We start from the raw sequence: 18315 nt of genomic DNA, 5'->3' as shown, positions 1-18315 counted from the left end.
GCTAATAATTTTTTTTTCAACTGGCCATAAGACCAGTAGAGCCCAAACAAGTTTAATTACGAAACGTTTATAGGAGTTCTCCGTGTAAAAAAAAGGGCGTCAAAAAAAATTCCTCCATCATTTGGAAAAAACCAGCGGCTCTGAGACGGAGGCGAGTCTTCCATAGTACCAGTTGCTCCCTCCCGGTCTGCTCCGGCATTGATCCCAACCACTCCGACTCTAGAGACGGAGCGACTGATGACGGCACAAAACTACTCTGAAAAAACTTGTCTTTCATAGGGAGCAACCATCTCAATGGAAAACGCTCTAAGTGGCCACAGGGCCTGTAGACGCCCAAGCATTTAATTAATAAGCACAGGACACTGGACATTGTTCAATAAATTTTTGAAATGTCCCATAATATATTTAAAAACTAAAGGGGTCACTGGACATTTTCCGAAATTTTGATTGGTTAACTAAGAAGATGCGACCTCAGATGCGACACTGTTTTTGCACACTCCAGTGTTCAATGTCCTATAACTTTTTCTGTCAAAGAAGGGGTCACTGGCAGGGCTAGACATAAGGCACTAGTCAAGGCATTTGACTACTAAAAAATACCTTGACTACTAAAATAAATCGAAATCTGGGGCTCACTAGTCAACTTGACTAGTAAAAAAATGCTCCAAATATTCGTAAACCATGCGTCTCACTAGTCGGTGACTACTAAAAAAAATTGGGATAGGGGGCTCACTAGTCAGGCTGACTACTAAAAAAAATATCCTTATGTCGAACCCTGGTCACTGGACGCATGTTCTATAGAAAATATTTCTTATTTCCGCCCCTGGTTTGGCTAGATTAATGCTTATTCTTTCGTTGGTGATGTCTGCTCATGTTTCGGCCGATGAAATACAATGTTGAAACTGGACCAAACGTGAACCTATGATATTTAGACACTTTAAGAAACAATCCATTACATTAAACCAGAAGTATATAATACTTCTCTTCGAGAGAAGTGTACCACAAAGCGGGGTGAGTGTAACGTCACTCTTCCCAACATCGGAACACTTAGAGCAAGGTTACTAAACCGAATCACATGCGCGATAAATAGTTCCCTCATCATTACTCTATTAGCGTTTAAATATTTGGCAAGACTCGCTTGTGCATTTTGTCCCACGTCAAGACGAGGTTTGTGGGATGATTGCTGGGGATTTAGTGCCAAGCAACTATTGAATTCACCTTACGGTGCGATGCCCATTTGCAGTTTGATGAGCGGGAAAGCAAACTAAAAGGGGGAGCCTGGGAAGAATGACGTTACATAACTATAGCATTAAGAGGATACAGAGTGTCATCCTTCCTCTATTATCCCCTTCTGATTAAACGCATTGAAATTTCTCCTCAGAGATTTTATTATAAAACGTTATCAGATATTAATAAAATAATTTTACAACACTTTTTGTACTTTTATTCATTTTTTTTTAAACAATTAATTTAAATGTTAGCTTTGTATTTATTCATACACTGCTATGAGATTGAATTCTGCAAGGAATTTTGGAGCAATTTTTTCTTCCACTCATTTAAAACCGATCTCATTTGCATAATAGAGACCCTTAAGACTTCCTCATTTTTAACTTTAACGCTTAACGCTTCATCTTCGTCGATATCAAAAACGGTCATTGACGAAACATTCATATTCTTGTAAATGTCTTTAAGCTTTCGAAGAAATTCGTGACTTTCTTTCCGTTCTTCGTCACACTTCATTTCAAGATGATTCATTACTTTGACCAAATTTCCCACCTCCTTGTCTTTTTCCGATAGTTGATTTCTAAGTTTTTCAATTTCTTTTCGTTGCGATTCAATTACGCCTAAGAGATTATGTTCACTTGATGGTGAAACCGCCGCGTCTATTGGTATTTGAGGCAATTGAATTACGTCAACAGCAATAATATGTCTCGACTGATCGGTATCATTGTTCGGTGACGTTTCAATTTTAATATCAGCATCAGGCAATATTGGATTTTCAATTTCAGCAACACCGTTTACGCTAACGGGGTCAATATAGTTTGCTCGCAACTCAACAGGGGTCGCTGTTTCATTCGAATTGTCCGTTTGCAAAGCAATTGTTTTATTTAATGGAGGTTTTAACAAAGAGTTCTTGAGTTTATGCCATTTAGGCCTAGGCTTAACGATTTTTGGCGGGAAAATGGACGGGACACTTTTGTCTGTAAGGTACCTTTTTCCAGATTTAACTCTTATCAAATAATCACTCTTTGCAAAATGTTTCGAGCATACTAGAGTAAAGTTCGTGGGTTTAAACGGTTTTTCAGATAACTCTGAAATTACGCGGATCCATTCATTTCTAAGTTCGGGTTTTTTGGGTAAGCAATGGAAGGATACCTGTGGAAGATATCGTTAAGTCACCACCCATTCAAATCATTCAATAGAGTGCTGTCAGTTGTGACGTCAGATCCAAGGTTAAACGTCACGAGTCTGCCTTTAGCAATGAGCGGCCATGACAGTTACCGTTATGGGAAAACAGCATGGGTGACGTCACACCGGCGCTTCTGACAGCACTCTATAGAGCTGTCTCAGTCTCTCAGAAGTCTTAGTGTGACGTCACCCATGCTATTTGCCCATAGAACCAAAGCGGTACCAAACATGGCCGCCCACTGCCAAACCTAAGCCCGGGACGTTTTATCTAGGCGCTGACGTCACAACTGAGATAGCTCTATAGGGACTTGGCAATTCGGGCTTAACTCCGCACCAAGCGCCATTATGGTATGTTTTTTTTAACAGAATGAAAGCTATATAAGCCCCTCCTCCTGTTATGTTTTTTTAGCACTAATGGAAGGTAGCCTGACGTTGCATGACGTAGTACTGCCAAGTCCCTATAACTGTGTTAAATGTTATTTTAAAAATAAAATAACCCTTTCGCCAGTTTGGGTTTTTTTGAGACTGTTTTCTTTGCAATTTGGAATACAGCATGATTTCGTCATTTTTGCGTTTGTTCCAATTTAGTTTGATGAAAATATATTTGGGAATGACAAATTGTATATCGGTACGTTACTCATCCTCAATCATTGATATATTATGATACGATTTTTGGAACCATGTGCGAAAATATGCAGACTGTTAAGCAGACTGTATTCAAAATAGACCTGAAAACCACGGCGGGAAACAGCGTGGGAAATAAGGCGGTGGCACAGAGCAAATGACCAGCTTAAAAATTATCTCGACCAGTTTAAAAATTAAATCGGAGGAGGGTCAGTGGTCCACGGGACCACTAAGAAAATTCAAGGGTAACCAGAGTCCAGACATTATCTCAACTATTAAATTACCCACTTCTTTAGTTTAGCAGACGACGCGCCCTGGTCAATGGTCATGGACCAGTTTATTTATTCCAGGCCAGGGGGGATGCTGGCCCAGTGTCCAGTTTAAAAAATATCCTTATTTCCCACCCTGGCGGGAAATAAGGATTTTTTTTTAAATTGGAGTACTGGACCAGCCCCAGTCTGGGAAATAAGGGGTACGTTCAGTAACCCTCTTGGATGGCAGCGCTTACTAAGCGATGTGAGATTTTTCCTACTGTACGCTTTTTCGCGTTTCCGGTTTTGACGTCATGATGCTCAGCGCTTGCCCATCAAAAAAACCATCTAATCGATATGGTTTTTTTGATGGCGTGACGTAGCGTTTGACTGATGAACACTTGACAGACGAAAAGTTGGCGCGGGATTTAAAAATTAAATTCCAATAATGTTATTCCTACAGTAATTGTATTAGTTTTCATTACAAAACTACTTCTACCATTCAAATAGACATCATTTTCTTAAACAATTTCATTATTTGTAAGCTCGTTTATACTTAAAAAGAGCCGTTTGCGCTTCGTAACGTTTTGAGGGCCAGTAAGACGTTTCCTTAACTCCATTTTCTAAACCAGCGCTAACTTCAAAGTGTCACTTTTCCGTTCAACAGCCTTTTACGTCACTGTGACGTCTCGAGCCCATCAACCACACATCAAGAAAACAGCGATTTCCTTGAGATTTTCGTTACTGAACGTACCCAAGGATATTTTTTTAAGTAGTCCCATCGACCAGTGACCTCCTAGTGTCCGGACTGGTCCTAGCCTTTGTTCTCCTATATATTTGCAATTAATAAACTGGGCTCGAGGACCAGTAACCCCCACTTCTTGAATTAAAAAACTAGTCCAAGCAATTAATAAACTGGTTTTGGACCAGAGGAAGTGTGCTATTTCCCAGACTGACCAGCCCTGTGCTCTGCACTCTGCGGCAACGCAAAGTCAAGTCTGGGAAATAAGAATATTTTGTAGACTAATCTTTGGGATGTGGGACCAGTGAGTAGTGAACCCCTGCCGTCCAAAATAGTAAACTGGTCCCAGGGACCACTAAGCAAAATTCGTGGAGTTAAAAACTGGACCAAACGATTAATAATGTGGTGTTGGACCAGAGGACGCGTTGCTCTTTCCCCAGAAAGGCATAGCCCACTCGATTTTACCGTTAGCCTAAGAGGGCTTGTCAGTTGTCAGCTGTCAACTGTGTTTGTTGTTTTCGGTCTACGTTAAATGTGTTAAATGTTTAAATTCCACTAAAAAATTCCTTGAACTATAATTTCATGAGATCAACGTCTCTCTGAGGTACGTATGCTTCGACATGTAATTCATTAAACAAGCCTGACGTTCGACAGCGGCAACCGGCGCTAAGCCTTGGCAAAATAAGGTTTGAACTTTGACCGTTCACGGATGTGTATCCAACGGGTGCTCGCTCGCCTGAGATAAATTTTCGATTTCTAGAGTCTGTTCCAACCCCCCCTTACGTGACGTCAGCCTTAGACCTCAAGCGCGCGCGGTTTTGATTCTGTACGGTAGACTATATGAGAATTGCCATGAAATTTATTTTTAAAACGCTAATTATAGGGCATAATTTTTATATATTTTTTAAATTAAATAATTAGAAAGGGTTTGGCATAGATAATTGTGCACATTTTAATAAATAGTAAGGCAGAAACCGAAACTTTATGCTTCTATCAAACTTCATAGTTCAGTACCTATTATGATTTTCTTTAAATTCAAGAGGAAAATGATTACAATTACTTAATAACGGTGATAAGTAATCAATGCATTAGACCAAAAAAATTTAAACCAAGTATAATTCCAATGAAATGAATTTTATTTCTATTGATGAGTTTTGAGATCTTAACTTGAAAACTCCAGCCAATTATAACAATTATAGGAACTTTAGTTTACAATTTTCTTAAATTTTTTACCTAATTTTCTCCCACAATCTGTCTTGCTGGGCTTGATTGAATTGTGATATTTCATTCTAATGAAAATTCTTAATTTGACAAATGAATGGATTAAATCCAAAGGATAAGTTTCATGTTCTTGGTGAATTGAATTGGATATGTTTTTAACAATATTTATTTCGTTGGAGAGGACTTTGTTTGGAAGGAAATTACGAAAAATGGTTTCAAATGAATTCATTGCTTTTAAGAAAGTAGAGCTAGGAACAATTAAACCGCCATAAGATAATATTGTAGCCCAAGATGGTAATTGATAACAATGATCACTCTGACTTGAGTCTCTTAAATCCAGATTGGCATATTTTTTATAGAATTTTTTGGCTATAAAACCAGACATGTATTCTAGCCCATTTTCTTCAAGCTTTGAGAATTCGTTTGCTTCATTACCATCTTGGGTTACGATGTTGTCTACACTCTTTAAAATACCAATTTCTCCAGAGCATAAGGAACTAGTACCAAATCTTACTGAATTTAAACTGGGATCAGCAATTTCCCTAGGAACATTTTTTGGGTTTACATTTACCGAGACTGAGCTAGTGTTGCTATATAAAAGGTCTCTTGTAAAACTTTCTAAAGGGGATATAAATGAAGTAGCTATATCAGTTTTTATAGAAGCTTTTTTCAAAATATCACTTAGTAAATAGGTCTCATTGTTTACAGCAGTTTCAGCGACACCGAGCTGATTTTCCTTCTGTAAAATACTATTAGCTAAGAATTCATCTTGACTCATGTCAACTGTATTACCTTTATCATTTAAAATTCCGGGATTTTTCCCTAAAATAATCATTCGGATTCTATAAAGCGCATTAAGAGGTGTTGGGTGATCATCCAATCCCCCTCTGGAGCGAACTTGGGAAAAAAAATTTTCCAAACAGTCTTGGTTCAAACGATGAGTCAAGATGAATTTTATATTGAATTTGTTCTTCATGTCAAAAAATAAATCTTTGAGAGATTTTATAGAAATTATAATACCTTTCTGAAACAACTGTAAAACATTTTTGCCTTTACATTTCATATTAGTTATTAAGTCCTTCATTTCATCAATGGCCGCTATTTGTTTTTTTAAGTGTAATCCAAAACCCATTTTTGTTTCAACAATATCTTTTTCTGTGTATGAGTTAAATACGTCGAACCATTTATCTACAGTTGCAATGAACTCACTTAATTCTTTAGTTCGGATATCATCGAAATTTACATCGCTTTTAGTCTTTAACATATATAGCAATGCTTTGGAAACTGTATTGGACAATAGTTGCGAAGCTAATTTAACATTTTGCCTAGTAGGACCGTGACATTCTAAATGGATTTTTTTAAGCTTAGGACACATTTTAATTTCATTATTATCAAGTTTAAGCAGAAGTTCTAAAGGTTTTTTATCAACGTGAGTATCGTCAATCAAAAAACCTGTATCCAAAAGCCAATTCCTTATTAGTTTTAACTCGTGTGGGGCATCAGCGAAGCAATAAATAATTTGATCAGTTGCTATGGGATGTTGAAACCAATTTTTATGGATAGATACACCCATTTCTCTCCATAAACCCATGTTACCTCCCCCCATATCACAGACAGATGAGACTATTAAATACCCTGCCTCATGAACTTTGGATATTATGTCCAACAACAGTTTTTTAGTCATTTTGGTATCAAAGCCAATGTAAACAGGTTGTTTCTATGACTATGTTTTCCAACTACTTGATCGGCTTTCACATCATATTCATATTGCGATGAAATTTTCATTTCGTCAAACGTTATGACACATATTTTTTCTATATTTGATTTTTTAGATCCAGCTAGTTTCATAATATTTAAAACATCTTGTAAAATTCCTTGTCTTAAATTTAGTTTTGATGCATACCGCCTTAATGTTGACAAACCTGGTAATGGATATCGCAGGTCATTTTTTAAAAACATATAAGCTTTTCTGTTCATTTAAATGCCCAAACCTTTCTCCTATGAATGTCATTTGGAAATTTGTGATACACAATATGTTTTGTACTATCATTCTTTTTGGTTAAAACTAGGCTATTATTGCACGTCGCGACCGCGCACCTTGTTCCAGGCATGGCTCATAAATTTTTATTATGTATGAATCTAAAAATATACAATTAGCCTTATTCCTGATCAGCGCCACTAGGGTAGTGGCGAATTTTCGAACTACTAACTGACCATAGCCAATCAGAGGGCGCCAAAAACGGAAAGAAATTCTTTTTTACATTTCTGCTTTTTTTTACGAGTTAGCGGGCAAAAATCGTCGGTAAACGAGTTTTACGCGTGATTATTTCGTCCTAGAAGAGAAAACATCTTTGAAATGTCTGCTTTAAGGTATTTTTCACGATTAAAAACGATTTCAAATGACTGAAAATAAACTTTCGCCTTTAAAAACAGGAAAAAAGCAAGTTAACACGTTAAGCCTTGGCTCAATATTGACAGTTGAGTTGTCACAGTTTCGACCATGGACATTAGAATACTATAATGGTTTCGAGAAGTGGTTGAGCAGAGAAAGTAAAAGAAAGCTCGTATTTTTTCTCATTCAAACAAGACGGTGAAATTTAATCCTCAAATTTAGTTAAGAAATGTCAAAAAGAAACGCCGAAGAGAGTGTGAGGCCTAAGAAGCGAAGTGGACTTGTTGCTTCAACGTGTTTCGCTGAAGAATCTTCGAGGCGCTTATTCTGTATATGTAAGCAACCAAAGGACGTTACGCAAAAGATGTTACAATGTGGGACGTGCTTGGAATGGTATCATCCAAAATGCGTAAATTTAGAGGAAGAAGTACGACTTAATTTAATGCAAGATGAATGGTTATGTCAAGCATGTATTGATGTAATGGCGGTTAATCCAAATATGTCAAAAGAAGGTAGGGCAATAAATACGCCTAAAAGGTAATTGGTCAATTGATTATGCAGTTTTTTAATTAGGTTTGCTTAGACTTCAAGGCCGAGTAACGCCTAAGAATGGTTGGGGTAAAAAATTAGAGCTGACCGACTTGTCTGATGGTATAGCGGAAACTCATGCTACAGCAAAGCGTGAGCAAAAGCAAGGGTTCATGCTTTATAAAGAGGACAAGATTTTAGGCATTGAATCAAATCTTCAAGGTTTGTATATAAAATAAAATGTGAAGTAATTTACCATAAATAATACATACACATGCTTGTTTATATACATTGTTTTCAGGCTAGGAGGGTTCATACCATTTACAGGAGACCAGGCTACTCCGAGGAAAAAGTAGTCTGCACTTTTCTTCTACATGTAACCTTGTGCCAATGATATGAACCCTTCTAGCGCCAATGATATGAACCCTTCTAGCCTGAAAATATTTAGCCCCAAAATTATGAATGTATATAACACGATTTTCTGATTTAGGAAACTTGCTTTACTTCCGTGCAACTTGTGATGCTGATAGAAGACCAACTTCTTATAACTTATTTAGTTGTTTCGTTATTGATGAAGAGCCCAATAGACTCAAATGGATATCATGCTCATGCCCAGCCGGAACCAATGGTGATTGTAAACATTCTATCGCGTTACTTTATCAGTTATTGAACTGCGTAAGGGCAGGAGAAGAAACATTACCTCTACGAGGTGTTTGTACAACCCGCCTTCAAATGTGGCATATGAACAAACCAAGAACTGACGAGCCTCTATTGTTCAATGATTTAGAAATAGTGAAACACGATCCCGCTTACACTTACCAGCAAATATTTTATGACTCTCTTACCCTATTTTGCAATAGAATTATTTAATAAGCCTTCCACAACCTCTAAGTGATGGTTGGTGTTATGTGTTTGTTATATCTTTTAAGTCGGAGACAATTACAACACGTCAAGCTAATTCAAACTCTTGACAGTCAAGTTGGATTCACTATCTACAGTTGCAATGTAGATATTGAGAAGCTAGGAGCATTTGAAATATTCCAGCGCGAATTTTTGATATATTGATCCTATGAACAAAATAAATCTTTTCTGGTTATAAAATACTTCTTTAATGACTGTTTATATCAACTTTTGTCAACATATTTAAAGGTTTAACATATGGGTGCTCTGTTTTGACATTATTTTGTACATTAAATATAAATTAAATAAATGACCAAAACGCTTCATAAGAACGAAATCCCGTGTAGTATTTTACTGATTTATCACTATTAATAAACTTTGTTACTGTAAACTTCTCTTTACTACGCAATAACAATAACTCAAATTCATTTCTTAGGAGTTTTTGTTTACGTGGTGTATATGGTGTATAAGTGGATTTCAATGATATTCCACTACTTGCTTTTGATGATGACACTCTCAAATAACAGCTGCACCAACTTGGGGTTGAACTTCCGGAGTTGGTAGTGGTTCTTCAGGATGATTAGGATAGGTACGCAATTGATTAAGTTCCTCTGGATCAACATGTAATGCTCCCATTTCTTCCAACAACTGCGTTCTATCTTTTGGACTCATATGTCCAAATGCTTCTTTAGGAACCGTTTGGCTACGAGTAGGGGAATGCGGCATTGCATCCAAAACTTTTGTATTTTCAAATATTGATGGAATCGCGAATGGCTTGAGACGTTTACATTGAGAACCAATAGTTGGAAACTAGTCTGTCTGTAGAAAGTGTTTGGAGCAAATTCGTGAACTATTCAGGTCTAGTGGTTTAGTTCCTACCCCAGCTGCTATAGCGCCTAACCATTTCTGTCTCATAACTTTATCTCGAGGGTAGGCGTGGTAAGAAAGGTAACTTTGACTGTTTCTAAAGACTTCTATGACACAACGGTTGTTAATCTTGGAAATTTTGACTAATCTTGAGTTACAACTATTATATTTAAACTAAATCTTACGAATTGTACATTATATAATGCAATTTCTCCAAACTGTGGCAATATACTACACTGTCAGCAACTCAACTGTCAATATTGAGCCAAGGCTTAACGTGTTAACTTGCTTTTTTCCTGTTTTTAAAGGCGAAAGTTTATTTTCAGTCATTTGAAATCGTTTTTAATCGTGAAAAATACCTTAAAGCAGACATTTCAAAGATGTTTTCTCTTCTAGGACGAAATAATCACGCGTAAAACTCGTTTACCGACGATTTTTGCCCGCTAACTCGTAAAAAAAAGCAGAAATGTAAAAAAGAATTTCTTTCCGTTTTTGGCGCCCTCTGATTGGCTATGGTCAGTTAGTAGTTCGAAAATTCGCCACTACCCTAGTGGCGCTGATCAGGAATAAGGCTAATTTATTCACATTAGTATTTTGGTTTTGCACCCAAATAAGTTATAACAACCCGAACCGAGTCCCTTGTCTTATCCCTTAAGTCTTAATACAAATAAACTAAAGAAGCAAGTTCCAAATATCTCTAAAAGCTTCCTAATTTAGCATTAATATTTCATACAAAAAAGTTATCAGAATAAAGTAATTAATTTACCTTTGAGGATGCCAATACAGCACAAGCTGCACAACTCGCGCCTCGAAAGACTATACATAAGCAGACGATGCTTCACTAAGGTCTACGGGAGACGTCATATTCGGCAGCCAATAAAAGTCGCGAATTTTCGAAGGTAAAAGATGGGCGCGTGAGCAAACCTATATTAGCGAAGCGGCAACTCTATAGACCTTGATGTGTATCTACAAATACAGCTCCGTGGACCGTTTGAGCATGGTTTGAGTACTTTATCGAGTCTCAATCCGAGTTCTCTACTTGAGACTTGAAAAGCATTCCATTGATGGGTTTAGATTAGAAACCCAAGGCCCGAGCTAAGAGGAATATGATTAAAATTGGCGTTGTGTTTAGTCTCCTCTTAAATACCCATTTCAAAAAAAGGTTTTAGTTCCTTTAATAGACCATTTCGGAAATTGCATGCAGAGAAACCACCGCGCAGGGGCAAGACCGCCATTTTGGAATTCTCCCTTGTGCCATGGAGGAAGGATAGGAGCTATGGGCTCTATAAGAGAGGCCAACTAATAGGCGCGCGAGAAGCCAAAAAGTGTAACTGTGGCGCCGCCAGACGGCGAGTAAAGTAACTAAAGTTTGAAAAAAAAAATTTCAAAACCATGGCGGGAACAACAAATCGAAACATGTGGTTAATAAATGATTGCAGTGCTCCTAACTGCAAAAATAATAAAGGAAATGCTAGAAATTTGTCTTTTTTCCGATTTCCCAAAAATGAAGAGAGGTATTTATTAAAATTATAACCTGAATGAACATTTTTGCTAAGCCTAACATATTTACTTTTAAAGATGCTTGCTTTGGGTAAATAATAGTGGTTTATCAGAGCTTCGAGGAAAAAGTTCTATTGAACTATATCAAAATAAGAGGATATGTGGAGAACATTTTGAAGATTCATGTTTCATGAATATTACGGAAAGGTTTGTATTTTATTTATTTATTTATTATTTTTAAGATTACATTAAGACAATATCTGCATTTTTCCTCAAGGAATAAACTTGTTCCAAATGCTGTACCCACGCTCTTTGACACTGTGAATCCTCCGCAGATTAACGAGAAAATAATAAATAGTCCTGAACTTACTGATGACCCTCAAATCGCGGATAATCCTGAAATGCACGATGACCCTCAAATATACGACACCCAATACATTGATCCTCAACTGCCAGATTCTCAACCAGGTCCAGCTTTCGACAGTAGCAGAAACCCTAAAACTTACAGTCAAAGCCTTCAAGAAGGAGTTATTTCGCTTAACTCAAACATGAACTTAAATTCCGAAGATGAAATCTTCAAGTTAAAAAGATTACTAGAAGTAAACAGTTTTAAGCGTGACAACAAGTTGAAGAAGTTAGGGAAAAAAGTAAAACAGCTAATGAATAAAAATAGCAAAGCTATGAAGAACAACAAAAAGCTAACGATGAAGCTCAATGAAGATCTTATTGAAAGACATTTTCCCAATTTGCCCGAAACTGGTAAAATGTTTCTTAAAATGCAACTAAGATTGAATAAGAAAAAAAGCGCAAGAGGAAAAGCTTATAACAGCACCGAAAGGCAGACATGCTTAGCGTTATATTACCAGGGACCAAAAGTATACAATGTTCTACGTAAAATGTTTTTTTTGCCCGCTCCCAGAACAATAAGGAGATGGCTTGAAGGAGGGATTACAGTATGACCCCAATAAAGATGTCATTGATGGGTTTGTTGATTTGGGTGATGAGCGCGCTGCTCATCAGGCCAACCACGCTTCAGTCTTTATGCTTGCGGGCTTAACACGCAATTGGAAACAGCCTTTTGCCTATTATTTCGTTAAAGACAACGTGAAAAAATATTTCCTTCACGATAAGCTACTGGAGGTTATAGAAACAGTTCTGAGCATTGGTTTTCAACTGAAATTAGTCGTCAGCAATCAAGGAACGAGCAATGTATCAGTATACAAGAGGTTAAAGGAAAGCGCGGCTCCGTTGATGCCCCTTATAGATGGCTTTTCTGCTACACAGTGGCTAAGCTTGCTAAACGCTTGTTAAGCCAAAGGCAGGAACCAATGGGAACTAGTGCATTAGGTCTGATTGGTTCCTGCCTTTGGCAAGGTAAAATTCGTGTCCAGAAGATTAGCCAGAATGCTAGCGATTGAAGATTTGTTTACCCGGTTCAGAATTAACCGCACTATTGTTGTTTACAATGAAGAGACTGAGTTTTTTAAATCTGAGACTAGAAAAAGTCGAAAGTTAGCTAAAGTTTCGCATCAGTAATGTTGTAATCATTTTATTCGTTCATTTATCAAAATCCAGAGTTATTTACAATAAAAACTTACGAAAATAAAAAGAACTTAGCACTTAGCAGACAAACCTGTTTTTTACACGTTATTGCGCAATAATGTTTTTTCAAACTTTAGTTACTTTACTAGCCGTCTGGCGGCGCCACAGTTACCCTTTTTGCCTTCTCGCGCGCCTATTAGTTGGCCTCTCCTATAGAGCCCATAGCTCGAATCCTTCCTCCATGCTTGTGCCAAGAAGCAACGCCAGATGGAGCTTCTACATTAAGGCATTGAAAATATGGCTAGATTGGTGCTATTAGCCTTATTCCTGATCAGCGCCAACTACCCATATCGGCGACTTTGAGAACTACTGTAATCGGCAAGCCAATCAGAAGTCGCTAAAATCAGGTGACGTCACTGACGGGCACTCTGGGGGTCTTACCAAAAATGACGTCACCAGATTTTAGCGACATCTGGTTGGCTTGCCGATTACAGTAGTTCTCAAAGTCGCCGCTATGGGTAGGTGGCGCTGATCAGGAATAAGGCTAATTATTATCTTTGTAAAACATAATGACTCAATCTCGAAATTTGTTTGTGGGTTGGATAAGGAATAAATGTTTTTGGTGTGTGGACAAGAAGCATATCGCGCGTGCGCGAAATAAACCAATTCGCGGAGCGGAAAAGATAACTTTAGTGCGGACAGACCACTATCAAAGTGGCGAAAATCAGAGTTAAACAGACATTCCATATGTCCCACAGAAATCTTCACTGTTTTGCTAAACAGAGATAGACTGGAATTATAAGCTAAAACCACTGTTCTTGTAATGGCATCGCCAGTCAGCAGCGCCCCTAGCGGGAGAGTCCCGAAACTTTTCGACTCATTAGCCTTATGTTATGGCTATGGTTTGAGTCGAAAAAGTTTCAATATTGGTCGCGGCGTGGCGCTGCCCTAAAAGAACCACTCGCCATCCATATCTCCATTCCAGTCCATTATGTTTAATGGTCTTTTCCCATTTTTAGGCCATACTCTGGAATGTCCACGGAACTTTTGTGTGGCTGAACCGAATGTTGAATTAGTAAAACGGTAATTAAAAATGCGGGCGCCCGTTGTGGCCATCACAATATGGATGTTCATTATGATGATGTTAGTCGGTGTCGTCGGCTACGCCTATGTACTATGGACGCAATATTGGCGAACTCTCGCGGAACGGGAACAATTTTCCTTACTCTTGCAATCGGTCCGCTTACGTAGCAACGGCCAATTAGGCCTTGGCGGAAGTCTCGTCACTATAGACCCCGCTAACTATTATTACTCAACTGCAGTTCCCAACAATCTTTATAGAAATAACGCGAAGAATCGAAAATCACGAAACTTTAAAAACGGTACAAAGTACCACGTAGCCAAACCGGGAACTTTACTACTTCATCCGATACCGCTGAGTCGTAAACGGCTCGTTAAACCGAACACATTTCGTGAGAGTGATTTAGACTTACCCAATGATAAACTATTAAGAAAAATCGCGGCTTATCGTAACGAACTCGTGATTCAAATGCGCAAATCTCAACTCGAAAACCGTAACGCTAACTTTGATAAAAGCCGTCAAAACGCTAAAAATCATTATAAGGTTAAATTTAGCGGTAAACGATCTCAGGTTTCGTTCTTACCCAACGAGTTAAGCGAGGCTCAACGAAATGAATTATTGTGCCAATTAAAATCTAAAACTACGCTCAAAATGTTGGATCGTTACGCCGAACCATTTCGGACTTTAGGTCTCTCTGATTATTTTCCTAACGCTGATTTGGAATCGACGCACAGATTTAATACCTGCGCTATCGTGTCTAGCGCGGGTTCCATGTACAAGTCCAATCTGGGAGCAGAGATAGGCAAGGCTTTTATGATACGTTCTACGTATTCTTAAGTTCGTATTTGATTTTATTCATTTTTTATTTACGTTCATGTTTTAATTTTATAAGTTATGGTTTTAAAAGCCCTTTTTACTATTTCGTCTTCTAAAATTAATACGGAGACCCCTTCCGGCTGGGTGACTTTGTTCCATGTGAGTAGTAAAGACCCCCTAGATATGCAGCAATCCAAGATGGCAGCTGTAAAGGATGCCATCAAAAATCCAAGATGACCGCCATATAGGTTGTCATGAAAAATTCAAGATGGCCGCCATATAGTGTCAGCAAAAATTCAAGGTGGCCGCCATATAGTGTCATCAAAAATCCAAGATGGCCACCATATAATGTCATCAAAAATCCAAGATGGCCACCATATAGTGTCATCAAAAATCCAAGATGGCCGCCATATAGGTTGTCATCAAAAATTCAAGATAGCTGCCATATAGTTGTCATCAAAAATCCAAGATGGCCGCCATATAGGTTGTTATCAAATATTCAAGATGGCCGCCATATAGTGTCATCAAAAATCCAAGATGGCCGCCATATAGGTTGTCATCAAAAATTCAAGATAGCTGCCATATAGTTGTCATCAAAAATCCAAGATGGCCGCCATTAGTGTCATCAAAAATCAAGGATGGCCGCCATATAGATTGTCATCAAAATTCAAGATAGCTGCCATATAGTTGTCATCAATAATCCAAGATGGCCGCCTTAGTGTCATCAAAAATCCAAGATGGCGACTATGACGTCATCACAAACTCAGTCCGAAAACTTAACCCCAAAATAACACGCTGGAAGGCAGGCCTCAAGGTCAGGTGGATGCTCGAGCGGGGATTTTTGATTGAGTTTCAAATTTTTGGTTAGAGCTTGTGATGACGTACGTCATATGGCGGCCATCTTGGATTGCTGCGTATCTAGGGGTCTTTACTACTCATGTGCGGAATTCTGAAATAGTACTGCGAATTATTTATAGGCAGTAGGTATCGCGGAAACTACTATCGATTTAGTTCTTACATAAAGAGTAAAAGCTCTGTAGCCGTAAAGTTCTAGTGAACCGTATAGATTAGGGTGTCACGTGAACCAAAATCGTGACATTTCTCAAACGTCAGTAAGAAATCCATAGATATTGTTATACATCCGAGTTTTAACTTTGCGCATAAGTTTTACAATTAGTAAAAATTATCAATTAATAAAGCACTGTTGACAGGTTAATCCTAGATTCCGAAAGCCATGAATATTTTACAGTATTGTTTATGTTGTATGTGTGGTCCTTTTGTCAGTCATTTTTTCACGCTTATCTAAACTACCAAATAGAAATATGGTATTGAAATTACGTACGTAGACTCTCACGATGCTGTATTGAGATTCAACACGGCACCAACGATCGGGCACGAAGAGGATGTTGGGAAGAAGACCACCATTCGATTCCTTAACTCTCAGGTGGTGTCCAAACCCGAGTTTGATTTCTTCGGTTCCCAACTTTACAGAAATGTCACGTTAATCGTATGGGACCCATCCAAGTACCACAGTTCCATCGAAGAAGTAAATAAGTTTTTAATTAATGGCACGTCGTAATTAGGGAATATGAGTGGTCTGTTATCATTATATAATTCTTAATTTGGTGTAGTGGTTTAGGAAACCCGAGTTTGATTTTTTCACCCCGTACTGGCTTAGACGTAAGCTTTTTCCCAACGAAAACTTCTACATTGTGGACCCTGATGACGTCTGGGATGCTTGGGATTTTCTACAATCTAATATGGCCAGTACTGTAGAACACAATCCTCCTTCGTCTGGATTCTTGGGTAATTTACTTTGATTCTGTATCTGTTTAAAAATCCGGCCCAGAATGTTTTACAGGACGATGCTCTGAAACTCTTCTGGTGATACGCTCCTAATTAATTTCACTTACGCTTTTTAGGTATCGTACTTATGTTAAATTTGTGCGACTCTTTGGACGTGTACGAATACGTGCCCTCCATGCGATTAACCAAGAGATGTCATTACTTTGATATACACGAAGATCTCGGTTGCACTTTCGGCCATTGGCACCCTCTATCGACCGAGAAGATGCTCTCTTTGGTTATGAGTGTCGCTACCGATATTGACGTCTTCCTGAGAGGGAAAATTTCTTTTCCCGGATTTCGCAAAATTACGTGCTGATAAAATTATCTCAAAATCTGTAACGTGCGTGCGTGTTGTGTTCTATAGATGGCGCTAAGTGCGTCTACTTTGTTCAGGCAATTGCGCCCGGGAAGCGTTTAGATCCGAAACGAGGGAACACCACGCTTGTCCTATTATTATTATTATTAAAGTAACAAGATGATTAATAACAGATATCGAATTGAATGGTATATTACATAAGTTCCTAATAGGCTCAATAATACTTAACTGGGGAAATATAATAGCGGAGCCTCCGGGATGAACTAGGCCCATGCATGTCAAATTTTATGTGGGGAAATATCCAGTTTGTTAGGAAAAATATTTTCACCATAGATGGCGCTTTTTTTCCGTTGTGACAGGGGTCTTCCTTAAATTATCGTTGATATTTTAGGGGTCAGTCATAAAATTTTTATGATCGAGAAAAGTTTCATCCTAAAATTAACGTAAATGTTTTTGGGGCTATTCACTTTTTACTGAATCTTTCGGTTAGATGGTATTGATGAGAACAAAATAAATTATTTCAATTTAAATAATTCAGTAAGAGTAATAAAAACGTATACTTAAAATCCGCGACCTTGGCCCAAATACTTAAGCAGTCGACAGGGTCACGGGGTTGAACTTTGTTTATTTTTCGGTTGTATCAGCGCCCCCAAACGGGAAAACAGGGCGAACTAAATTAGTTAAAAAAATATTCTCGCTTCGCCACACGCATGGGCCTAGTTCATTTCGGAGGCTCCAATAATAGTGCGTGTCAAACGATATCAATGCAAACAGAATTGGACAAAGAAATATGGTACGCAGTTGAAGTTAATCGAATTAAGCAGATATATCTTGATCTTATTCGTCACTGATTACAAACTGGAGCTTGTCATGAAGAGAGTGAGGTAGGTCTTAGATTCGAGGTAAAGCGACCCCTGGTGAGGCCCTGTCAAAGGCTTAGTACAGACTAAATAGGACTAGATGGAAGTCCTGCAAGATTAACCACCGAGTTTAGTCTGCAATTCAGATATGTTGGCCATAAGTCACCGGTTACAAACTGGAGCTTGTCATGAAGTGATTGAGGTAGGTCTTAGATTCAGGGTAAAGCAACGCCTGGTGAGGCGCTGTCAAAGGCTTAGTACAGGCTAAATAGGACTACATGGAAGTCCTGCAAAATTAACCATGTAGTCTGCAATTTTGGCTTGTTGTTCTCGAATTAGCTCGAGCTGTAAGTCTCTCAGTAGCATTACGAAGTATAGGAAGTGTTAAACTTGTGAACAATTCAATTGGACATCCAAACAA

At 38.2% G+C, this 18315-nt stretch overlaps 4 protein-coding genes and 1 long non-coding RNA gene across 11 annotated transcripts; 3 read left to right on the top strand and 2 right to left on the bottom strand.

Annotated features, from left to right (window-relative positions):
• Positions 1-1415: 1415 nt before the first annotated feature.
• On the bottom strand, positions 1416-3125 carry LOC149647241 (uncharacterized). The gene is made up of 2 exons (XM_089850097.1): positions 2904-3125; positions 1416-2373 (listed from the first exon to the last, which is right to left on the bottom strand). The coding sequence occupies exons 1-2, from the start codon at positions 2970-2972 to the stop codon at positions 1501-1503; spliced, it is 942 nt and encodes a 313-aa protein (XP_089706223.1). The 5' UTR covers positions 2973-3125; the 3' UTR covers positions 1416-1500.
• Positions 3126-4271: 1146 nt separating this feature from the next.
• Positions 4272-14006, top strand: LOC149647238 (uncharacterized). 3 transcript variants are annotated; one of them, XM_089850095.1, is made up of 5 exons: positions 4272-4627; positions 11136-11289; positions 11371-11445; positions 11510-11638; positions 11709-14006. In XM_089850095.1, the coding sequence occupies exons 4-5, from the start codon at positions 11622-11624 to the stop codon at positions 12388-12390; spliced, it is 699 nt and encodes a 232-aa protein (XP_089706221.1). In that variant the 5' UTR covers positions 4272-4627; positions 11136-11289; positions 11371-11445; positions 11510-11621; the 3' UTR covers positions 12391-14006. The 3 variants fall into 3 exon arrangements, with proteins under 3 accessions (XP_089706221.1, XP_089706219.1, XP_089706220.1); XM_089850093.1 differs by having other exon boundaries at positions 11136-11445; XM_089850094.1 differs by having other exon boundaries at positions 11101-11445.
• LOC149647240 (uncharacterized) lies at positions 7466-9401 on the top strand. Its single transcript, XM_089850096.1, has 5 exons — positions 7466-7614; positions 7678-7794; positions 7859-8148; positions 8210-8386; positions 8655-9401. Exons 3-5 carry the CDS (start codon positions 7866-7868, stop codon positions 9032-9034), a joined length of 840 nt encoding a protein of 279 aa, XP_089706222.1. The 5' UTR covers positions 7466-7614; positions 7678-7794; positions 7859-7865; the 3' UTR covers positions 9035-9401.
• Positions 9250-10497, bottom strand: LOC149647239 (uncharacterized). 5 transcript variants are annotated; one of them, XR_016371901.1, is made up of 3 exons: positions 10291-10497; positions 10117-10227; positions 9250-10038 (listed from the first exon to the last, which is right to left on the bottom strand). It is a non-coding gene; the product is annotated as an uncharacterized LOC149647239 (long non-coding RNA). The 5 variants fall into 5 exon arrangements; XR_016371902.1 differs by having other exon boundaries at positions 9250-10035; XR_016371900.1 differs by having other exon boundaries at positions 9250-10227.
• Positions 14007-14066: 60 nt separating the features above from the next.
• Positions 14067-17206, top strand: LOC149647237 (beta-galactoside alpha-2,6-sialyltransferase 1-like). The gene is made up of 4 exons (XM_089850092.1): positions 14067-14856; positions 16217-16416; positions 16502-16676; positions 16793-17206. Exons 1-4 carry the CDS (start codon positions 14067-14069, stop codon positions 17032-17034), a joined length of 1407 nt encoding a protein of 468 aa, XP_089706218.1. The 3' UTR covers positions 17035-17206.
• The last annotated feature ends 1109 nt before the right edge of the window (positions 17207-18315 follow it).

This window comes from Phalangium opilio, unplaced genomic scaffold (assembly GCF_054372755.1).
Source record: "Phalangium opilio isolate 3A_F unplaced genomic scaffold, DU_Popi_V2 ptg000089l_1, whole genome shotgun sequence".
In the NCBI taxonomy this organism is placed as follows: domain Eukaryota; kingdom Metazoa; phylum Arthropoda; class Arachnida; order Opiliones; family Phalangiidae; genus Phalangium; species Phalangium opilio.
This window is presented reverse-complemented; position numbering and strand designations above follow the sequence as displayed.